This window comes from Macrotis lagotis, chromosome 1 (genome assembly GCF_037893015.1).
Source record: "Macrotis lagotis isolate mMagLag1 chromosome 1, bilby.v1.9.chrom.fasta, whole genome shotgun sequence".
In the NCBI taxonomy this organism is placed as follows: domain Eukaryota; kingdom Metazoa; phylum Chordata; class Mammalia; order Peramelemorphia; family Peramelidae; genus Macrotis; species Macrotis lagotis.
The window spans coordinates 911495966-911520088 of NC_133658.1; the positions used below are offsets into that span (position 1 = coordinate 911495966).

The 24123-nt window shown below is 36.5% G+C and overlaps 2 protein-coding genes across 2 annotated transcripts in view; both read left to right on the forward strand.

Annotated features, from left to right (window-relative positions):
- The window catches only part of LOC141508937 (vomeronasal type-2 receptor 26-like), a 35149-nt gene extending 34380 nt beyond the window's left edge, over positions 1-769 (forward strand). The window contains 1 exon segment of the mRNA XM_074218035.1: positions 2-769. Coding sequence (XP_074074136.1) covers positions 2-769 — 768 coding nt within the window.
- Positions 770-11536: 10767 nt separating this feature from the next.
- On the forward strand, positions 11537-23700 carry LOC141509756 (vomeronasal type-2 receptor 26-like). Its single transcript, XM_074219527.1, has 6 exons — positions 11537-11760; positions 13603-13894; positions 14418-15221; positions 17410-17637; positions 19780-19903; positions 22764-23700. The coding sequence occupies exons 1-6, from the start codon at positions 11537-11539 to the stop codon at positions 23666-23668; spliced, it is 2577 nt and encodes an 858-aa protein (XP_074075628.1). The 3' UTR covers positions 23669-23700.
- The last annotated feature ends 423 nt before the right edge of the window (positions 23701-24123 follow it).

Sequence of the window (24123 nt, forward strand, 5' to 3'; positions counted from 1 at the left end):
CTCTCTCCTCACAGCTCTGGTTCTGTGGGTATTTGTGAAGTATCAAAACACCGCCATAGTCAAAGCTAATAACTGGGATCTTAGCTACATTCTCCTCATCTCCTTCACCCTCTGCTTCCTCTGCTCTCTACTCTTCGTTGGTCGTCTAACTGCAACCAATTGCCTTCTCCGACAGACAACATTTGGAGTCATGTTCACAGTGGCCATCTCCTCTATTTTGGCCAAAACAATCATTGCGGTTCTGACCTTCAGAGCCACCAGACCAGGTAGCAGGAGCAGGAAATGGGTGGGATCCAGAGTACCTATTTCAATTGTTCTCTTTTGTACCTTGTTTCAAGGTATGCTCTGTGGAACCTGGCTGCTGCTCTCTCCCCCACTCCCAGAGGCAGGTATGCACTCTGACCATGAACATATCATCCTGAAGTGAAATGAGGGCTCTGTCATTGCCTTCTACTTTGTCCTGGGCTACATGGGATTCTTGGCCCTGAGGAGCTTCATTGTGGCTTTTCTGGCCAGAAATCTCCCTAACACCTTCATTGAAGCCAGGTTCATCACCTTCAGCATGCTGCTATTCTGCAGTGTCTGGATCTCCTTCCTCCCCACATACTAGAGCACCAAGGAGAAAATGATGATGGCTGTGGAGGTCTTCTCCATCTTGAGCTCCAGTAGTGGCTCGTTAGGCTGCATCTTCATCCCCAAATGCTATATGCTCCTTCTACAGCCAGAGAGGAACACCAAGAAAACTTTAAAGAATAATACCAATTGCTAAGTCATTCTGAAATGTTTTGCATGACTTCCACTAATAGTGTGAGATGTTTACAAATTAACACAAAGTAGTCTTGCTTTGAAATATCCCTGTGAAACCTGTCTGAACTCTTGATTCTACTGAACTCTATTCTTATACATACCACACTGTTCAAATACCTTCTGAGGCATCAGTTTCATTAGGGCCCTCAATTTCATGAATCTGATGATGCATCTTGCATTGTTATCTCTCCTCCCCCCCCACTCAATTCATTTTTGATTTGGAGAAATTCTTCCATGATTTTTGCATGAAAAACACTTCCTTTCCATTTTTTCACCCATATCATGGGTTAGTCTTCTGCTTAATTTGTCTCTCTCTCCCAGAGATACTCCCTTTTTTCCTCTTCATCCTCTCTAACCTTCCTGAAAAGAAGATACATATACATTAAATATATTTTTCATTACAAAATTCATTTGTTTTTTGTATTGTCTCTTGTATACAGTTGCATCAAGGGATTGAATCTCCAGATAGATAGATAGACAGACAGACACAGCAAAGACAGATTGACTGACAGGCAGATAGACAGACAGACAGACAATCAGACAGACAGATAGATATATCTATAGATAGATAGATAGATAGATAGATAGATAGATAGATAGATAGATAGATAGATAGATGAAATTGATATAGGGGTAGTATACATATATATGTAGGAGGTGATGATACAAAAGACTGAAATTCTGGGATCTTATTTTTAGCCCTATAAAGGAAAAAAGAAGAAAATGTAAATAACTAATGATCCTTAATTATGTGGCATAGTGGATAGCTCCTATCCCAGAGACAGGAAGACCAGAGTTTAAGTGTGACCAAAGACACTTATTAATTGTATGATCCTGGGCAATCTACTACTTGCCTCAAATTATTTATCAATAGAATTAACCAAAGGAGAAAAGGTCAAACTACTTTCTTGCTAAGAAAGTTCCAAATGAAATCACAAAAGATCTCCATGACTGAATTGATTGAAAAACAACAAAGCACATCATTTTCAAATATTTTAAAGAATAATCTATGTATGTATGTGCTTCTAATAAAGTCATAAAATGAGTCAGTCACTAGGCATTTATAATATAGAGAAATTTGAATAGAGGATTCATAATACAGAAAATTAATTGAAAGGAGTACGTAGCACTTTACATTTTAAAAACTCAAAGTAAGGGGGCTGCTAGGTGGCGTAATGGATAAAGTACCGGCCTTGGAGTCAGAAGTACCTGGGTTCAAATCTGGTCTCAGACACTTAATAATTACCTAGCTGTATGGACTTGGGCAAGCCACTTAACCCCGTTTGCCTTGCAAAAACCTAAAAAAAATTGACTGACAAAAAAAGAAACAGGTAGAGGAGGAATTTTAAGGTAGAATGGTAGCATGTCAACCTAGAAAGTATATAGTCAAGCAGAAGAGGGTGATGCACAGTTCCTGGTACATTGTAAGCACTTAATGTAGATCAATTGACTAATCGACAGGCTCAAAGGTTGTTGAGAGATCAAGAAAGTTTAGGATTGAGAGGTGATTTGATTTAGCAATCAGATCAATAGTAATCTGGGAAAAAAGCAACTTTATTTGATTGATGAGGACAGATGCCAGACTGCAAAGAATTAGAAGGAAATAGAAGGAAGGAAAGCATTGATTATAGTGTATTCAATAAATGTTGTTGCTCATTTCAAATAGTGAATCCTTTAAGGGAAAGCACTAGTCTTGAATGTAATTCTGTTTTTGCATTAAGCTGGTTAATTATTATTATTATTATTATTATTATCTTTTTGGTGCATAGGTCTAGTCAGTAATATGAGAAGCAATTACTAAAATTAAATCTGATTCCAAGTTCCAAATAAGCATTTGTTCATATAGATGTGACAAGCTATAGAGCAAATGGAGAATGATGAATCAGAAAACTTTTAAGCTAAAAGTTGAGAAAATATGAACACCAGAACTGTTATGTGATTTGGGAAATGAGTGTAGTTTGAGGAAACTAGATGGTACATTGCTAAATTTAGTCAGGGATGATCTGAGCTCAAATCTAACTTCAGAGATTTTTAATTTTTTTTATTTTCTTCCAGTTTATTTTAACATTCATTTTTCTAAACTTTGAGTTCTGAATTCTCTCCCTTTTTTCCATCCCCCTACCCTTCAATGAGAAAGCATGTGAGACAGGTTAAACTGTGTAGTTTTGGAAAACTTTTCCATAATAGTCATGTTGTGAAAATTAATTTAGCCTGTCCCCCCATAAAAATATCAAGAAAAATGAAATTAAAAAGTATGCTTCAATCTGTATTAAGACATCATCAACTTTGTCTTTGATGGATAGTATCCTTTATCTTAAGTTCCTCAGACTTGTCTTGGGTCACATCATTGCTGAGAAAGGCTATCACTAACAACTGATGATCCTACAATATTGGTATTACTTTGTATATAGCACATTTCCCCTTGCATCTGTGCATGTAAGGTTTTCCAGGTTTTACTGGGAATATCTTGGGAGCCACTGGTTCAGTGCCAGGGGAAGCTGCTTCTGGAGCTCTTGACTCATAGACAGTAAGGGGATGAGAAGGAGATTATGGAGTTCTCTTTGCTATCACTGAGGCAAGACTCTTTTGCTTTGCACATACTTGGATCTGGGTCACAATCCAAGATTAGAGTCCTAGGTCTCAGTCCAGAAAGAGGAGTAATGTTTTTCTTGGCTACACAGTCTTAATCTACACCAAGTAATGAGGGATGTAGGGTGGGGAAGAAAGGAAAGAATTTAGAACTCAAAGTTTTGGAAGTAAATGTTGAAAATTGCTTTTGTATGTATCTGAGGGGAAATTTTTTAAAAAATAAAATAGAATCAACACATTTAATAAAATTTAGAGTGCAGAAAAAAGAAGTAAATGTGACTGTGAGAAATCAAGTAACAAAACCAAAAGAATGAAAAATATAAGACAATATAAATCATCTCACTGGGAAAAAAATTTAACTGAAAATAGATCAAGAAGAGATGATTTTAAAATTATTGAACTACTTGAAAGACATGATCAAAAGAACCCAAGACAACATCTTCAAGAAATTATCAAGGAAAAACTGCCCTGATGTTCAAGAACCAGAGAATGAAATAGAAATTGAAAGAATTCACCAATCACCTCCTGAACGAGATTCCAAAATGGAAACTTCCAGGAATATTAAGGCCAAATTTCAGAATTTCCAAGGCAAAGAGAAAATATTTTTAGTGGCTTAAAAGACACTATAATAATAACTGAAAATTCCAAAATGAAGTGAAATGTCATTGCCTCCAGGGCCTTCATACTCTAATATACAGTAATTTGAGTGAATATTGCAGAGGGCTTTTTTTTATTTTAGCAAAGGAACCAGAAAATTGTATACAGTACCAAAAATATTATAGTCTTAAACAATTGTGAATTAGCTACTATGATTTAATGCAATGAGCCATACTTTCAAAGGATTCATAATGAAAAATGATACATTTCCAGAGAGAGACCTAAATCACTCTGAGAAAACAGTGAAGATTTTTATTTTTTATTTTTTTAATCTTGTTTTTAACATCATGGCAAATATTGAATTCTATTTTGTACTATTGCACAAGTGTAATGAGTATTGCATTGGTTGCCTTTTAAAAAGTTGAAAAAAAATTAAAAGGGAACCTGGAATAGAAATTTATTTTTTTAAATCAACACAAAAAATTAGCAATGTGTTAGATAAAATAAAATATTGCTATTATTTTGTAAAAGATATTGATGTGTGGACAAAACTATGCTTCATGGAACAGAAACCAGAATCGATTAATTGGCTGGAATCAAAGAGTAATTATTAATAATTTAAATCAAGTTAAAAAGAGATCTTGAGTAGAGCTATGTTTTGCTCTGGATATTTAATATATTATCAGTAAATGATAAAAAGATATAGTTGACCCCTTGCCAAATTTTTAGATGGATATGAGCACATAAAATCTTTAAAGGTAATAATATTCATGTCAGTCTAAGAAAATGGAGTTTAGTGAAGCTTTATGTAAATTCTTATATAAGTTTAAAAATGCAATTTCACAAATACAAACTTTGGGCAAAATATAAAAGCCAGTAGAATTTGCTTGAATTTCTGGAGGAAATTCTGGAAATAATAATTAAAGAATTAATTCTGGACATCTAGAAAAGCAAATTATTACTCCAAATGAAAAGTATTTAGCCTTCCGGCCAAGGCGGTGGAGAAAAGACAGGCACAGTGCTAGTCTCCTGATCTTCCCTCACATATAATATGAGACAAACCTTTTAACAGAAATCCAATCTACAAAACCCAGAAAGAAAAGCCAGAAGAACATCTACCTCAGGATTTGTCTTCCACAATTGTGGGTGATACCAAGCTCAGAGGGTAGACTCAGCTGGGAACACGAAACAGGTGAGAGCCTGGGAGCCTGGATCAGCAGCAGATTACCCTGATTAGCAGTGGGACTGGAGCCCAAAAGCCTGAGGGCCTGAGAACCAGACCCGCACTATCAGCAGCAGGTCAAGAGCCTGGTCAGCTGCAGGGGCTCAGGCCAACTAGGGAACAGAGGCATTGGTTGTGGCGCTAACCCTCTGGAGTTTGCCGGCAGGGCTAGAGGGAGAGTTCCGGTGTCAGAGAGCTGCAGACAACAATCCCTGGGCCCCTCAAGTCAGAAGGAACTCAGAGTCCACACCTTCATTTCAGCAAAAGCCTCTTCCCAGAAGAAACACAATCACAGCCCACCTTCCTCCCTAGGCTAAGGTCAAGAAGCAGAACCATATCCGCTGTGAATAGGAGAGTGATGAGTTCACCCCAGGGTAGAGGCCACCATTGATCAAAGATAAAATTATTCAACAACTTCAATCACTTCTCAAGGCCAAGGGTGAGGGCCTCAATCCAGCAACCAGCACCCCCTACTGGCCAGCTATATATACTACACTCAGTGAGCAAAACCTCTAGTACTGCCTACTGAACAGCTGGAGATACTACACTCAGTGAGTAAAGCCTCTAGGGATCCTAGAACCAGCCCCTCCCCAACACAAGGTCTTAGGATAATGAAGAAAGACCAGCACAAAGGAGGGTCCATAGAAAGACTCTTGGAATGAAAAGACTCGGAGAGACCTAGAACCTCTGAAGAGAATATGACCTGCTCTCCAACACAGAAAGACTTCTTTGAAGAAATAAAGAAGGAGCTTAAAAATCAATTGGAAAATTGGGGAGAGAAAATTAACACCTTGCAACAAGAAAACAATTCTCTCAAAACCTCAACTGGTCAAATTGTAAACTCTTACAAAAATAGAACTGACCAATTGGAAAAGGAGTTGCAAAAAGGTAAATGAAAAAATTCTTCTCTTAAAAAAAAGAATGAAGTCTATGGAAATTAATGACTTCATGAGACAGCAGGAGTCTGTTAAATAAAACCAAAAAATTTAAAAGATAGAAGAAAATGTACAATACTTCATCAGCAAAACCACTGACCTCAAGAATGGATTGAAGGGTGAAAACCTGAGAATTATAGGCCTTCCTGAAAACATTGAAGTGAAAAAAAAAAAGCCTGGACTTAATATTACAGCATTTAGTGATGGAAAATTGCCATGATATCATGGACCAGAGGGCAAAATACTTATTGATAGAATACATCTATCCCTTCCAGAAAGATATCCTAAAATAAAACACCAAGCAATGCTGTGGCCAAATTCCAGAACTATCAGATAAAAGAGAAAATCCTGCGATCAACCAGAAAGAAACTATTTAAATACCAAAGAGCCACAGTAAGGATTACACAGGACCTGTCTGCATCAACATTAAGGGATCAAAGGGCCTAGAATGAGAAAATCTGAAGAGCAAGGGAACTTGGAATGCAGTCAAGAATCTACTATGGGGCAAAACTGAGCCTTCTCTTCCAGAGAAAAAGATGGTCATTTAATGAAATGGGAGAGCTCCAACAATTCCTGATGAAAAGACCAGAGCTAAATAGAAAATCTGGACATCAAACAGGAGGTTCAAGAGATACATGAAAAGGTTAAAAAAAGGTGAGGGGGCGGTAAAGAGGAAAACAAAATGCTATCCAATAGAACGAAACTGGCTATATTCCAGCAAGGAATTCTCTTGAGAATTGTAACTCTTTCAGAGAGAATATACTTACCCAGAAGTGATGAACTCCCATGACTTATCCATGAGACAGGAAGAAAGTGGCTATATCCCTACTACCTGTTTGGTGCCCTGCCAATCAAAATTCCAAAACATTACTTTAATGAGTTAGAAAAAGTTGTAAGTAAATTCAAAAAGAAAAATAAAAAGTCAAGAATTTCCAGAGATTCAATGAAAAAAAGTGCAAAAGAAGGTGGCCTAGCCCTACTAGATCTAAAATTATATTATAAAGTATCAGTCATCAAAACTGTCTAGTATTGACTAAGAAATAGAGTGGTAGACCAGTGGAATAGATTAGGTGCAATAGCAAGAAATGATTATAGTAATCTGATATTTGGTAAACCCAAAGAGTACAGCTATTGGGATAAAATCTCTCTCTTCAATAAAAATTGCTGGGAAAACTGGAAGTTAGTATGGAAGAAACTTAGATTAGACCAACACCTCACACCCTATATCAAGATAAGATCCAAATGAATACAGGATTTAGTCATAAAAAACAATCTTATAAGTAAACTAGAATATCAAGGAGTAGTTTATCTGACATATCTATGGAAAGAAAAGCAGTTTATGACTAAGGAAGAGATGGAGAACATCTCTAAAAACAAGCTGGATGATTTAGATTACATTAAATTAAAAAACTTTTGCACAGACAAAGCCACTGTAACCAAGACCAAAAGAAATGTAGTAAATTGGGAAATAATCTTTACAACTAGTATTTCTGAGAAAGGACTCATTTCTCAACTATACAGAGAACTGAGTCAAATTTTAAAAAAAAGCCATTCCCCAATTGACAAATGGTCAAAGGATATTCAAAGGCAATTTACAGATAAGGAAATCAAAGGGATCCATAGACATATAAAAATTGCTCTAAATCATTACTTATTAGAGAAATGCAAATCAAAGCATCTCTGAGGTATCACCTCACACCTCTCAGACTGGCCAATATGACCAGAAAGGACAAAGATCAATGTTAGAAGGGATGTGGGTACATTGTTGGTGGAGCTGTGAACTCATCCAAACTTTCTGAAGAGCAATTTGGAATTATACCCAAAGGGCAATAAAAATGTGCATGCCCTTTGATCCAGCAATACCACTACTGGGCCTATACCCTGAAAAGATGAGAAAAAAGAGTAAAAAATACTTGAGCAAAACTATTCATAGCAGCCCTGTTTGTGGTGGCAAAGAATTGGAAATCAAGTAAATGTCCTTCAATTGGGGAATGGCTTAATAAACTGTGGTATATTTATGTGATGGGATACTACTGTTCTATTAGAAACCAGGAGGGATGGGAATTCAGGGAAGCCTGGAAGGATTTGCATGAACTGATGCTGAGCGAGATGAGCAGAACCAGAATAACATTGTACACCCTAACAGCAACATGGGGGTGATGATCAACTTTGATGGACTCACTCATTCCATCAGTGCAACAACCAGGGACAATTTGGGACCGTCTGCATGGAGAATACCATCTGTATCCAGAGAAAGAACTGTGGAGTTTGAACAAAGACCAAGGACTATTACTTTTAATTTAGGGAAAAAAACTGATATCTTATTATGCAATCTTGCTATCTCTTATACTTTATGTTTCTTCCTTAAGGATATGATTTCTCTCTCATCACATTCAATTTGGATCAGTGTATACCATGGAAACAATGTAAACACTGGCAAATTGCCTTCTGTGGGGGTGGGGGGAGGTAAGCAAGATCAGGAGAAAAATTGGAAAACTCAAAATAAATAAAATCTTTAAAAGGAAAAAAAAGTGTTTAAACATGCTACACACATTACTGACATAGAAGTGATGCACCCAGCATTAAAACTCAGACATAGTTTGTTGGGAGAGATTAGTTTTACTTCACTATACAAACTTGCAATGAAGTTTTATATTTCTATCTTTTCCCTTGGGGAGAAATATAATTCAGCAGTCTAAACAAAGGATTTAGTATTTAAATGAATTGTAGAACTGCAGCCAATAGTGTGATATGACAGTTAAAAGAGTCATGTGATTCTGGTCCATATGAGGAGAGACATAAATGAGGAATAAGATGATAGTCCCATCATGGGTCCCTTGCTAGATATAATTTAAAGCATTGTATTCATTAATACATCAATTTAGGTTGGACATTTGATAGTTTGAGAAAATCAATAAGAAGCCATCTAAGACACTGAAGCATCCTGAATCCTGACCAAAGAATGGTGCAAAGACATAGATATATATAGAGAGAGACAGAGAGAGATAAATAGATAGATAGATAGATAGATAGATAGATATCGATATAGATGTATAGATGTATAGATGTATAGATGTATAGATGTATAGCTGTATAGATGTATAGATGTATAGATGTATAGATGTATAGATGTATAGATGTATAGATGTATAGATGTATAGATGTATAGATATATAGATATCAGCAAAGTGTTGGTTATAAGAAAGATTGACCCTGTGCTCTTCAAAAGAAGGAAAATGAAGACATTGTCAATTATCATTCTTCCATCAACAACTTCCACTGTGAACTCATCCAAAAACAAAAGAAGTATTCAATTCTCTCAAGATATAAGTTAAAATCTCATTTCTCCTCAGAATTTTCTCAATTAAATCATAATTCACTAAATTCATTGGAAATGAATTAAAATTCAATGATAATTCAGGAATTATATAGTTCCCCAAAGAATGGTAGCTAAATTGAATTGTCTCAAAGTGTCTTTTCAGAGAATCTCAAAGATGGCAATTATAATCAAAGCCTTTGAGATCATGGTTAGTCTTTGAATTGGTCAAAACTGAACTCCTTTTGGTATATGATAAAGACCTGCAGGCCTCTATGACAGGCAATGTGGAATACTGAAAGAACTATTCAACTGAAATTTATATTTGACCTGGAATAATTGCTATAGAATAATGGGCAAATCCTTTCTTGTTTCTGTGCCTTACTTTCTTTTTATTTAAAATGAAAGTAATACTACACAAGTTACAGAATTCTTTTGAAACAATCCCAATATTTAAAAGAAGTACCATATAAATGTCAGCCATTTGGTCCTATCTTTGGGCTTTATTTTTCTCTATTTTCATTGCATCCTTCTCTCATTCTTTCTACATCGTTATTCTTCTCCACACTATTAGTGTCATCATCTTCATCCTATAATTTTCATGCTAATTTCTCATCATATACACCTCATTTTTCTCTATTTATGTCTTTCCTTTATTCCTCCCACTTTTTCTTTTACTTTGAAAACATTATTCTCTTACCCATTATCTTTATCATCATGATAGTTACACCATGGGCACTATAAAAGGCATTTCTGCTGTAATGAATTCAAGATACCTTACTATAGCCAACTATGCTGAAGCATAATTCCCTGGTTTACATATAATGAACACATCTAAGACTTTAATAGAAGGGAATGTCCAACTCAGTGTGCTGGAAAGAGAAATGAAATAACTCAGTGTGACCTTGCTACCACAGGAATCAGCCTTGAAGTATCATCTCAGATACAAACAGAAAAGAATCTGTTTCTTCATAGAACTTTATTCATAGCAGAATTAAAAACTGCTTTAGGGCAGGGACTATCTAGATTTTTGTCTTTGGTAGCCTAGAAGCCTGCATATAGAGTTTAGTATTGGACATTAGACCCATAATTTCCTCAATACATAGCATTCTGCAATGAGAAAATTTCTTCTATAATTATAGTAGTAAATTATTAATAGATTTTTAGTGTATTGAATTCCCTCATGAGGTTAATTGACACATTTCAATGGGTCACTGATCTGCAAAATATAAAAATGTCTGCCATTCATGTAATTGGAGTGATATTATATGTTCCTTCATTCGGAGGACAGAATTGAGGATATGATGTCCTGTTCAAATAAGCAGAGATCTGAGGGACTCAGTGTTGAGATACCACAGAAAATAAAGATAGGTTCTTCTGCACCAGAACTTGTTAGAAATCAACTCAGGCAACAGCTACTGGGAAAAAATGTCTATCTACTCCTGGAAAAACAGAATAACTCAAGGCTGCCAGGCTTCCCGATATGAGAATATAAGGGATAGGAGACTGACATCATCTAAACTATGCTCATTCAGTCACTAAAACTTTCTGACTTTGTCGACTCTCATGAACTCTACATTGTTGCACCAGAGCAGAGTTACACTGGGAACTCAGGCTCCAACATAGGTTTTCACACAGTCTGAAGTTTCCCTGCCTCTGGAGAGGTGATTGGACTTGCCGCCCACTTAATCCCAATTGGCAGTGTTGAGGACACAGGAGTTGGAAAGGAGTGTGAAAAACAAGTTTTTCCCTGAGATACAGGGACTCAGGTGCATGGCCTCCAGCAGCAATGGTCCCAAGAGTCCCTCAGGAATTAAACTCCCTGTCTCTGAGAGGGACAATGCAAACACAGCATCCCATCCACACATACTGAAAAAAGCATTTTAATGATCTTTTAGCCAGAGCAAATCCTCATAAATAACCCTGAACAAGCAAGCAGTATTTCTCTCTTGGACATGAATCAGTCATATTGCACTGTGTCTCCACAAGTGTGAGAGGCAATAAAGCCTGAACAGCTGCTCAGGAAAGACACAACTTACCTTGAGTGTGAGCCGGGAAATAGTCTCCCTGATGTTCTCCCTGCATTTCTTCTTCCTGTTCCTGCAGCTGTCCCTATCCACGGGCAGGGAGGAAGGGGCACTTTGCCACCTAGAAAGGACTTTTAATCCAGGATATTACAGAGATGGTGACCTTGTTATTGGAGGATTTTTTCCTTTATTTATACATAAATTTGACAGCAATCCATATTGGAAAAGATTTGAGCACCATCCTCGGGAAATTAAAAGAGAATTTCAGTAAGTACTTATTCTATTTTATTTATAATTATTTTTTTCAATATAAGGATTTTTTCTGTATCACTTCCAATTTCCCAATGGAAGAAAAAGTAAAAAGAAAAGAAAAGTCCTTGTACCAATTAATCATAATCAAGCAAAGAAAGTGCTCATAGTGACCAAAGCAAAAATTGGGTATCTTTCATTTTTTCCCACATTAGTCCATCAGCTAAAGTGGGTTTATTCTTCACAACCAGTAAACTTGCAAGCCTTGTGAATCATTGTGTTACCCAGAGTTCTTAAGTCCTTTTGAGTTTTGGGATTTGGGGTTTTTTCCTTTTTTAAAATAAAATATTTTCTAGAGTATTGTTCATCTATATTCATATACATTGATTCATATATTCTACTGGTTTCTTTGTAATCAAATAGATTCATTTTCAACACTATACTAATAACAATTTCATTACAGCAATAAATTGTAATTTGTTCAACCATTTTTTAATCAATGGGCAATTCTTTAGGTATAAATGTTTATCACTACAAAAATAAATTATATATATATATATTATATATAATTATATTAACTATGTTATATATAATATATATTATATTTTATCATACCATATTTATATAATGACATTATATGTTATAAATTATATATATTATATCATATTATATTATGTCACTTAATATATATATATGTACAAATTCATTACATTTAGATCCTTTTCCTCTTTTTTTAACCCTTTGAAGGATTGCTTAGTCCAAAGATATCTAACATTCAGTAACCTTTTGGCTAAAGACAAGAATTCCTTTCCAGAATGTTTAAGTCAATTAGTTTTTATATCGATATAAAATCAATGTGACTATTGCCTTATGTGCCTTTACATATTTCTCTCTTTTCTGGTTAACTTTGCCAATATGATGGCTGAAAGTCAAAACTAAGTTGGTTTAATTTTCATTATCACAAGTAGAAACCATTTGAAGCCTTTTTTCATATGTCTAGAGATACTATGGATTTCTTTCCTTGATAACTACCAATTTGACTTCTTTGACAAAACACGAATTGAAAAATGGAAAAACATTTTTCAAATTTGAATCTATTTTGAGTAAATATCTTAGAAATAAATTTGTTAAAAGATGAATAATAAAATGATTTTTTCCATTTAACTCTAGCCCTTCTGATCTAAGGTGCATAGAATTTTTGTAAGGGTGGAAACCATTTTTTTTAAATTTTATGTCATCAAAATTTTCTATATTATATAATTTTTGTATATACCTTCTTTGGTCATGAATTCTCCAGTTTATAATGCTGAAAAGTAATTTCTTCCTTCTGTCTCTAATTTCAATAATATTTTTCTATCTATTTTACGTATTCATTTGGAAATTATATAGAGATATAGTATCAGGTGAAGGCATTGTTTTCACACAAACTGACGCCCAGTATTCCTAAAATTTTTTGTCATTCATTTTTATGAATATTTTTAAATGGCTCCACTTTTCAAAAATTATTAACTGACTATCTAAGGAATTGGGCAGTTCTTGGAATAAATCTCTACAAGGTTTGGAAATAAATTGGTACTTGACAGAGCAATTTGGCAATTTTTTGAGTGTGTTGATAAATATAAATGGGAGTGAAAGAGAGTCTCTGCTATAGCTTCTGACTCCCTTTGTTCTAGATACAGGTAAGATGGCAAAGTAATAAAGCAAAATATTTTAAGGTTACAAAAAAGAATAAAAAGATGGCTTTGGCTAAAACTTGTAGACACAAAATTTTACCTTCATAAGGGACAATTTTCAGTTCTTTGGAGGGGAGGGGAGAATCATAAGTAATCCTTAACCCTAACAAGCTTCTTCCCACTACAGGTGGCTGTTCAAATACTATTATCAGGTCCTGGCCTTAATATTTGCTGTAGAAGAGATCAACAAAGACCCCAATCTGTTACCCAATATTACCCTGGGATTCCACATCTACAATGCCTATCACAGTGATGAGAGGACCTTGGAGAGTTCCCTCTTGTGGCTATCAGGCCAGAGACAGACCATTCCCAATTACAACTGTGAGAGGCAGAGCAAGTCTATAGTGGTCATTGGAGGAGCCACTTCTGAGCTGACTGTCTCCATGGGAAACCTCCTAGAGCTCTATAAGTTTCCACAGGTAGGGAATCAGCCTATACTGACTGGAGGGCAGAGGCATGTCTTTGAGGATCTGACAATGTGACTTTGGTGAATTTTGGTACCTAATTTACCTTATAGGTGGTTCTTAGAGAAGGAAAAAAAAGAGCTAAGAGATTGAGAACAGACTTGTTCCTTTCCTAATGTCTTGTAGCAAGAAGCATTTTTCAACAAACAGAACTTTTCAAATTATACAATTGAAACCTCCAAAATATTTTTAATGATCTATTATTGGCAGGTTTCCACATTCAGTACTAAAGAAACAAAGAAGCAAAAAGACAGAAAACACATATATTTCAGCTACATTAGGTCTTATAAAGGAGATGACACCTGATAGTGGTCTGAATGATCAGAAGTACTTTAACAGGCAGAGAAAAAGAAAGAATCCATTCTAGGTAGAGGGGGATGATGATTGTAGGTCCAGTTGTGGAATTGAAGGGTGGGGTAATCATTTCCTACAATAAATTCATTAAACTGAAAATGGCTCATATTTGGTTCCTATTCAGATCAGCTATGGTCATTTTGATCCACTCATAAGTGACCCACTTCAGTTTCCTTCTATTTATCAGATGACCCCCAGGGATACCTCTCTTCCCCTGGCCCTGGTGAAATTAATGCTTCATTTCAAATGGACCTGGGTGGGTCTCATTGCCTCAGATGATACAAGAGATGAGAAATTCCTTAGGGACCTTCAAGAAGAAATGGTCAGAAATGACATTTGTGTGGCCTTTGTACAGAAAATCTGGATTGGTCAATCATGGAGTTATGAAATGTTTGTAGTTTTGTTAAATAACATATTGGCTTCTAAAACTAATGTGATTGTCGCTTATGGAGATGCAAATTCATTTCTGAGCCAGATGTTTGTAAAATTTCCTCATCGAGTTCTAAGAAGAATGTGGATAACCAACAGCCACTGGTATATTGCCAGAAAAACTGGTTTTAAGAAGTTTTTTATCTTCCATGGGGCCCTCATAGTTTCACAACAGACAAGTAAGATCCCTGGGTTCAAAGATTTTCTGAAAACCGTAAACCCTGCCAAATACCCAGAGAGTGGATTTCTTAAAACCTTCTGGAAATCAGCTGTTGGGTGTCCATTTGAATTTGAAGGTAAAGATGGATGGTCCTGTTCACCAAATCATTCTAAAGACACAATGCGTTTGAAATATTTAGACATCATTATGTCTGATCAGAGTTCCATTGTCTACAATGCTGTGCATGCTGTAGCCTGGGCTCTTAAAGAAATGTTCCTGTTGAGATCGGAGATGGAATCTAATGAAGATGGAGATAAGAGCATTGTTCACCCCTGGAAGGTAAGATTCCCCTCTTAAAAGCACTGATATCCAAATTATAGGAACTCTCATGTCCAGAAAAGAAATAATGGTTTAATCACTTAACTTACCTATTCTTGCAAAGAGGAACTTCTGCACAGCAGACCCAAGGAATAATTTCAGGTCATTTCCAATTTATGAACATTTCAGTTTCTTGTGACCACATGCAGGAGTGTTCATCTGTTCCTGAGGGTCTTTGCCAAAGAAGATATCAGAGGAAGGGTAGGATCATAAACACTCCAGATTCTGTGTCTACACCAGGGCTGAGGAAGTCAGAACCAGGCAATTCTCCTTTCTCTGGAAGACATAGCTACTCCACACTAGCATGATACTCTTGGAGAGATCTGGCTTCAGAAAAAAAGGATCGTGGTTCAAATCCTATATCTGAACCGTTTCCCCAAATTATGTGATGTAGAAAGACTTCACATGTAAATAAATAAAGTTGGACTAAATGGTCATGAAGGATCCCTCCAGCTCTAGATCTAACTCCTTACATGGGATATTAAATTTCAAAACAAGAATTTCGTTATTGACTTTTCTAATTTACAGACTCTTAAGAGCTGGGATTTCTCTTCTTTTTGTCTTTAGTCTCTAACACTGGAATGAGACTTTGATCACTTCATAGCACTATAATAGGTGTTTATTGGAAGAGAAAACCTCTTAACTGTGCCCCTAGTTTCTTGTTTCTCCTATTTCCCATTCACCATGGATAGAGCTGCTAATGGAGCCTCTGGTAGGTATGTATAATGATTCTACTAAAAGACAATATGCTATGTGGTGAAGACAGGAAAAGCAAGATGAAAACAAACATCCTTACTCTCAGAGCTTCACAGTTGTGAGTATGCATATATATTTCCAAAGACACGTTTATATTTATTTGTGTATATATAGTAAATAAAAATACAATATAAAAGATTTATATATGCATATAGGTACATAATATCAATGTACAGATTGAAATAAATGCAATCATATATTACACAAAACCATAAAAACCAACAAAACTGAGATCATTAGGAAAGGAAGAGAAATATTAAGAAATTAATCTCCCTAAAGAACATCTGACCAAATTTTCCTGATCCTCTATGATCTCGTGCTCCCTTTTTTAGGTTTTTTCCAAGATAATGGGGTTAAGTGACTTGCCCAAGGTCACACACCTAGGCAATTATTAAGTGTCTGAGGCCGGACCCAGCCATCCCTATGCTCTCATACTCTTGGTCAAGAACCATAAAAGATCCTATATCCCCTAAGGGAAAGGAACCAAAAAACATTCTCAGCTTGCAATTAAAAGTCCTACACTCTCTAATTCCAGTTTTTCAAGCTAAATTAACATTATATCTCTTAACATTGTATTTCAGCAAAACACTGCTCCTAGCTGTTCTCTGAAGTAGAATTGAGTCACCCAACTCTATAACCTCTCCCCAGGCAGTTTAGCCTGATACATACTGCTCCCTCCCCTCTGGCCACTAGAATCTCAAGCTTCCTTGTAGGCTCACTTTGTATTGGATCATTGACAAAAATCCTTTTATAGTTCACTTATCAACAAAGAGACAATTGTGGAAATTACTTAGCCCATTGCATCACACATAGAGGTGCTATATTAATACTTATTCTTTCCCTTCCAAGTTGGTCACATCTTCTTCCTCCAGAAATCATACTGTATTTGCTTCTCTGGTTCAATGATGTGGTCACCAAATGAATGAACATTCCTTGAAGACAAGAATTTATTATTATCATTTTATAACTTAAGGACCCAGCTACTTCTAGATAGAGGGCACGTAGTAAATAATTATAAAGCTTGGTTGAATTGCATTGGAAACATTCTGATTAAACATGAGAGTAAAATCTAAATCACTCACCCACTCCAGATTTACCTCTCAGACTCACTTCTAGGCCTCCTTTCCTGTTTCTATTCTCATCAAGGTAAGGGCACCTTTCTGATCTTTTCTTCCAGGTTGAAAAATTCTTACTTCCAGTTTCCCATTTGGACTAACCTTCTAAGCTTGGTGAGACCTTCTTAGATGCTGGTCCTGTTATACAATTTATTAGAAATTTATCCTAATTCTGTGACATTTAGTTACTGAGAAAAATGTAAGGCAGCATAGAGTCTAACAGACATCCATGCAAGATTTTACTGAGGAGATTCCATTTAATTTTCTTCTCTTTACAGCTTCATTCCTTTTTGAAGAACATTCAGTTTCCTGACAGTGCTGGGAATCAGGTAGTCTTGGATAAGAAGATGGACTCGGTGGCAAGCTATGAGATTTTCAATTATGTAACTTTTGATAATGATACGGATATTCTGGTGAAAGTGGGAGAGTTTAAATCTCAAGCTCCATTTGGTCAAGATTTCACCATCCAGGAGAAGACAATAGTGTGGCCCAAGTTGAAGCAACAGGTGAAGAGTGATTGAAATGTTGGTTTTATGAAAGATGTAAAATTAAAAAGATATATCATCAGAATAGTCATTAAAGTATTTAAATAGGATGCAAATGCCATAAATCTGACTGCAGATAACAGCTAATTAATGAAGTTTTTAGACCCAAATTAGTTGAGCTCAAATCCAATTCTTGTGCTTGTCATGGCGTCATCTCCCTGATGTCATGGTCTTCTTCAAAAATGAAGGACGGGGGTGGCTAAGTGGCACAGTGGATACAGCACCGGCCCTGGAGTCAGGAGTACCTGAGTTCAAATCCAGACTTAGACACTTAATAATTACCTAGCTGTATGGCCTTAGGCAAGCCACTTAACCCCATTGCCTTACAAAAACTAAAAAAAAAAAAAAAAAAAAAAAAGAGGGACAATCATTTCTTCTCCAATATATTTTATTAGAAAAATCTTAGGAAAAAGTCTCTCTTGGTTAAAAAAATTATAATTAATATGTTTAACTCCACAAAATATTATAAAATCCTACTCTAGTGAAAACGTAAATCAATAATAAAGTACAACTTCAGCCTCTGATGTTGATGTGGTTCAGTCATTCAATCTTCTCCGATTCTTTTTGACTCCATGGTAATAGTGCATCAGGCCCTTCTATCAACCACTATCTCTCAGAATTGATCCAAATCTATGACACTTAATTCCATGATATTCTATCTCCATCTCATCCTTTAAAATCCCCCTTTTATTTTCTCTTTAATGCTACACATCAAGGTCTTTTACAACAAGTCCCATCTTCTCATTAGGTGGTTAAAGTATAAAGGCTTCAGCTTCATTATTTACAGTTAGAAATGAATGGCTACTATTCATTTTTTGAAGTATTGCCTGTTTTGATATTTTTGATTCTAAAAATCTTCTCTAACAACAATAAATAAGATTAGAAAATACACCCTCATCATAGCCCTTATCTACTTTTAAACCAATCAGTTCTTTCAAACTTAGTTCTAACTGTTGGTTCACAGCCCACATACAGACTCCTAAGGAAACAATGAAGATTTGGTATTCTCCTCAATTTGAGGACTTGCAATATTTGCTGAAGTCACATAATCAGAGTGTAGTCAATGAAGATGTGAATTTTTTAAATGGAAATCAACCTGCTTTTCTAGTAATTCTTGGTTCACTTATCACAGAAGCCTATTTTATAAAATCCTAAATATATCCTTGCTGACATTTCACATGAAATTTCCACATTCCTTGGCTTTGTCCTTCTTTTGAATTGGTATGTGCAATTATCTTTCCAATTCAGTGGCTACAGTGTGTTTCCCGAATTTACTGGCATATGGAGTCCAGAAATTTAATAGCACCATATTTTAGTTTTAAATAACTCCATGAGAATTCTATTACTTGCACTACCTTTATAATTAACAAGGGTTCCTAAGTTACACTTCATTTTATTCTCCAGAATATCTAGCTCGTTATCAGTAACCAAACCATAGCAATTATTGCTGATATTCAGACTTTACTTGCATCGCTGCTTAGTGGAGTCTTCCCACTTCTTCAGATTATGATCTACTTCTGCTAAAACTTTAATATTGGTGTCTTTTATTATGCCCATTTCTGCATGAAACTCTCCCTTGGGACCTCCAATGGAGGGGGGGTTGCAAGGCAATGGGGTTTAAGTGGCTTGTCCAAGGCCACACAGCTAGGTAATTATTAAGTGTCTGAGGTCGGATTTGAACTCAGGTTCTCCTGACTCCAGGGCCAGTGCTCTATCCATTGTGCACCTAGCCACCCCTAGGACCTCCAATTTTTTTTAAGAGATCTCTTATCTTTCCTATTCTAGCAAAGGTTTTTTTTCCTATTTCATTGTGTTGCTTATTTAAAAAAAAATCTCCAACAATTTTTTTCTGATAATAGCCTCTCTTCTGTGGCTGGGAAGAAATAGAATTCCTTAGGTCTTTAGTGCTCTGGGCCCCTTTTACAAGGAAATTGATCCAAACTTGGCAGAATGACTGTTTTACTCATGTGAAAAAAGCATTGGTAGATTTTGCAGAAAATCCAGTTATATGTTTATTGCTACAAATAAGCTAAGCATGGGTAATAAATATTCTAAATCATGAATGGTGCTGCCTCAAAAGCCTTTGGATGCTTCCTTCTGTAGCCTCCTTACTCCAGATGCACAACAAGTTGTGGTCCTGGATTCCACATGAAAGCCAGGGAGGGAAAGCCGATCTGCTGTTTTGACTGTGTCCCCTGCCCAGAGGGATACATTTCCAACAATACTGGTAAGTCTGTGTAGACACTTCTGATCTTTCTCAACAAACATGGACTCAGGGTAACAAACCAAAGATCAATGGATCTCCTGGGTAAAATCAAGTAATGGCAAGGTTTTCCCTGTAGAACAAGATGTCCAGAGACCAAGAGAAGCCTAGAAGAAAGGTCAGAAATCTCAAACAGATTGAAGGTTAAGAGTTATCAATATTAGTGAGAGATTTTGGATTTGAGGTTTCCCCAAATTAGGAATTTCTTGCCCCTCACCTGTGACCCAATCACCAAGGGATAGATGCCTGGAGGAAAAAAGCCTTCTTACCCAGATCTCTTACATTTACTTAGGGCCTTACAGCTTTCATCAGTTCTTTCCCAACAAGACAGCAGTGACAAAATACAAATATTTCTACACTAGTTTCATAGAAGAGAAAGATAAAGTTACCATCCACAGTTAAACAGCTATCAAAGAGAGTTGAGACTTCAGTCAGGGTACTGGATGACAATCCATTTCATTTTTCAATTCCTGTAGACTGTCTTCTCTGGAAGTGTCTATTCCACCCCTATCTGGCACTCAGAAAATTCCCTCTCTTTCAGCTCATTAGACATCTATTTGAAGGTCAGACTTCCACTTATTCAATGCAACACTGATTTGTGGGAAAATGCAAATACACTTTGAAGAGATTTTAAGCTGACAAAGCTGGGCTACTAGGAAGAAATTTGACCAATTACTGCCAATGTGAGGGAAATAAAATAATAATAGATGATAATCATAATCATAATCATAATAGACAATGCTGAAATAATTTGACCTAGAGTAGTTCTTCCAGGACCAAGACCTCTGTGAAGTTGGGGATGGCACTAGTCATTGGAAAGTAAAGGAAAATCTTTAGGAAATGTTCTCTCCTCAGAAGAAAATGAAGAAAAGTAGTAGCTTCGGAGGGGCATCTATGGTACCTGTCTCAAAAGAAAATACTGAATATTGTTCTTGTCACCTGAAATAGAAGGAATTGAGCAGGGGTCTTCCCAAGACAGAGCAGGAATTCAGTTTTCAACCCTGGACTAAAACAAACTCCTATGCCTCCACCATTACTCTTTTGTTAAGTACATCTTATTAGAATATGCTTTCTTCCTAAAGGCAAGTATTCCTGGGTGCTTATAAGTGAATTGGAAGGTTCTCAGCAGCCTTCAGATCCCTAGGATCACACATCCAAAAAGTGGACATTCTGTTTCCACTTAAAGTTCCCCAACTTGAGGGTAGCATTCACCGCAATGAAGCCCAGACCATTTCTAGACCACTCTAATTACTGAGAAGCTTTCCCTGACATAGATCCCAAATGGTCTCTTCCTATTTCCCAGCCTATTTCCATGTTAATTCTCTAGCATTGAAAAAGACAAGTTCAGTCCTCCACATATCAGCACTTTAAATACAAAGCACCCACTGTCACATCCCTTCAGAATCTTGTAATCTCCAGGCAAAGAGGCCCAGGTCTTTTGATGAGTATTTCTAGAGCTTTCAGAGTTGATACCAAGCAAAGGAACTCAAAAATCATGTTAGCAAAGCCTGAATGACATGTCGTCAACAGAGAGTTGGATCCATACACTTCATAAGTATGTTAGTCATCGACAGGAAAGACAAGGGAACTGATATCTTTAAATGATGTAGGGGCAGCATCTCCATCCCCAATCCAGAAGAAGTCCAGAAAGAATAACACATTCAGAATAATAGAAAAATTCTCCTATAAGAAGACACTACAAAGAACTGAGACTTCTAAGCTTGTGTGATGAACCCTTAAAAAGGTTATAGTCCAATCCACACATGGAGGTGAAAAACAAAACAAAACAATGGAATTTAAGTGCAGAACAAAACATAATATGTTCACTTTATAAGACTTCTTTCCTTTCATTCTCATGGATTTTTCACTCTTAGTTCTAATTCTTCTTTCAGAAAATTACTAATGTAGAAAGATGTTAAATAGGATTGCATAGTTATGACTTAAATCAGATTGCTCACCGCCAAGAGAAGCTGGAAGGAAAGGGAGTCTAATAGAAAAATATGGAAATCAGAAGCTTGAAAAAGGTTAGAGGCTGAAAATTATCTTTCTGTGAAATTTGAAAAAATAAATATTAAAAATAAAGATTATAGTCCATGTCCAGGAAATGAAGTCAGCAAAGAAATGATTTCTTTAGTGTGTAACATACTACTGTCGTGTTTATTATTGTTGCTTCTAAGAATAATACCTCATATCTAAAAAGTATTCTCTAAATATTATTCATATAGGAGCTAGCATTTATATAGCAGCAATCTAATAAATACAGCAGTGGATAAAACACAAGACCTGGAGTCAGGAAGATTTATTTTTCTGAGTCCAAATCTGATCTCAGACACTTATTAACTGGCCAAGCCACTTAACACTATTTCTCTCAGTTTCATCATTTTAAAAAAAAGCTGGAAGGAGCTGGAGAAGGCAATACCAAGTAACGCCTGTGTCTTTGCCAAGAAAACCTCAAATGGGTCCTGGAGAGTCAGACACAACTCAAAATTATTGGAATTTATATAATACTTTAAGATTTATAAAACTTTCATTTATTAAATCATTTGATCTTTATAACAACTCTGTTAGATCAGTCCAATTATCATTCCCATTTTACAGATAATGAATTAAAGTAGAAAGAAGCTAATTGGCAAAACCAGCATGAGAAAGCCAAAATTATCTGGGGCAGGATTCAAATTCAGGTCTCCCAAGTTCTGTGTTCACCACATTCTCATCTCCATAGAACCAGACAGAACAATTTGTATTATTTTAACAATCATTTGGTGATCCTCTGATAGGAAAAGTTGAGGAATGCTAAAATGTTGAAATCATTTGTTCTCTTCAGATACAGATCAATGTAAAAAATGCTTTGAAGATCAATATCCCAATAAGGAAAGGACTCAATGCCTTCCCAAAATGGAGACCTTCCTGGCCTATGAAGAACCCCTGGGGATGACTTTGGCCTCAATAGCTATTTGCTTCTTTCTCCTCACAGCTCTGGTTCTCTGGGTATTTATAAAGCACCAAAACACACCCATAGTGAAAGCCAATAACCGAGATCTTAGTTACCTTCTCCTCGTCTCCCTCATCTTCTGCTTCCTCTGCTCTCTGCTCTTCATTGGCCAGCCAACTAAAACCAATTGCCTCCTCCGACAGACAACATTTGGGGTCATGTTCACAGTGGCCATCTCCTCTACTTTGACCAAAACGATCACTGTGGTTCTGGCCTTCAGAGCCACCAGACCAGGCAGCAGGAACAGGAAATGGGTGGGATCTAGAGCACCCATTTATGTCATTCTCTTTTGCACCTTGATTCAAGGCATACTCTGTGGAATCTGGCTGCTGCTCTCTCCCCCATTCCCAGAGGCAGATGCACACTCTGACCGTGAACATATTATCCTACAATGCAATGAGGGCTCTCTCATTGCCTTCTACTTTGTCCTAGGCTACATGGGACTCTTGGCCCTGGGGAGCTTCATTGTGGCTTTTCTGGCCAGAAATCTCCCTGACACCTTCAATGAAGCCAGGTTCATCACCTTCAGCATGCTGCTATTCTGCAGTGTCTGGATCTCCTTCCTCCCCACATACCAGAGCACCAAGGGGAAAATGATGGTGGCTGTGGAGGTCTTCTGCATCTTGAGCTCCAGTACTGGCTTGCTAGGTTGTATCTTCATCCCCAAATGCTATGTGATCCTTCTGAAGCCACAGAGGAACATCAAGAAAACTTTAAAGAAGAATTCCAATTCCTGAATCAAAGATCATTCTGAAATGTTCTGCCTTATTCCCCCAAAATAGCATGAATTGTTAAACAAGACAAACTTCTTTCCAAATGTCCTGATGATAAACTTCAGAACCCCACTTTCTACTGCCCAAGAGCCTCTTGCCTATTTCACATTGCCACAGAATCTGCTGAGGCACCAACTATGTTCAGGATCCCAGCTTCATAGACCTGATAATGACACTTTCAGAGTCATCTCCCCTTTTCTTCCATTCACCCAATGAGTTGAATAAATTCTTCCATGATTTCTCTATGAGCACTATTTCCTTTCCAATTCTTCAACAATTAGATTGGTTCCTTGATTACTGAGAAACCCCAGGAAACTGAAAAACTTTTTGGTTTTTCCTTTTGTTCTCCCCCCAAATTTCTTGTCTATGTGAAAGGAAAATTGCAGTTTTATTTTCATTTAATATATTTGCATCCCACA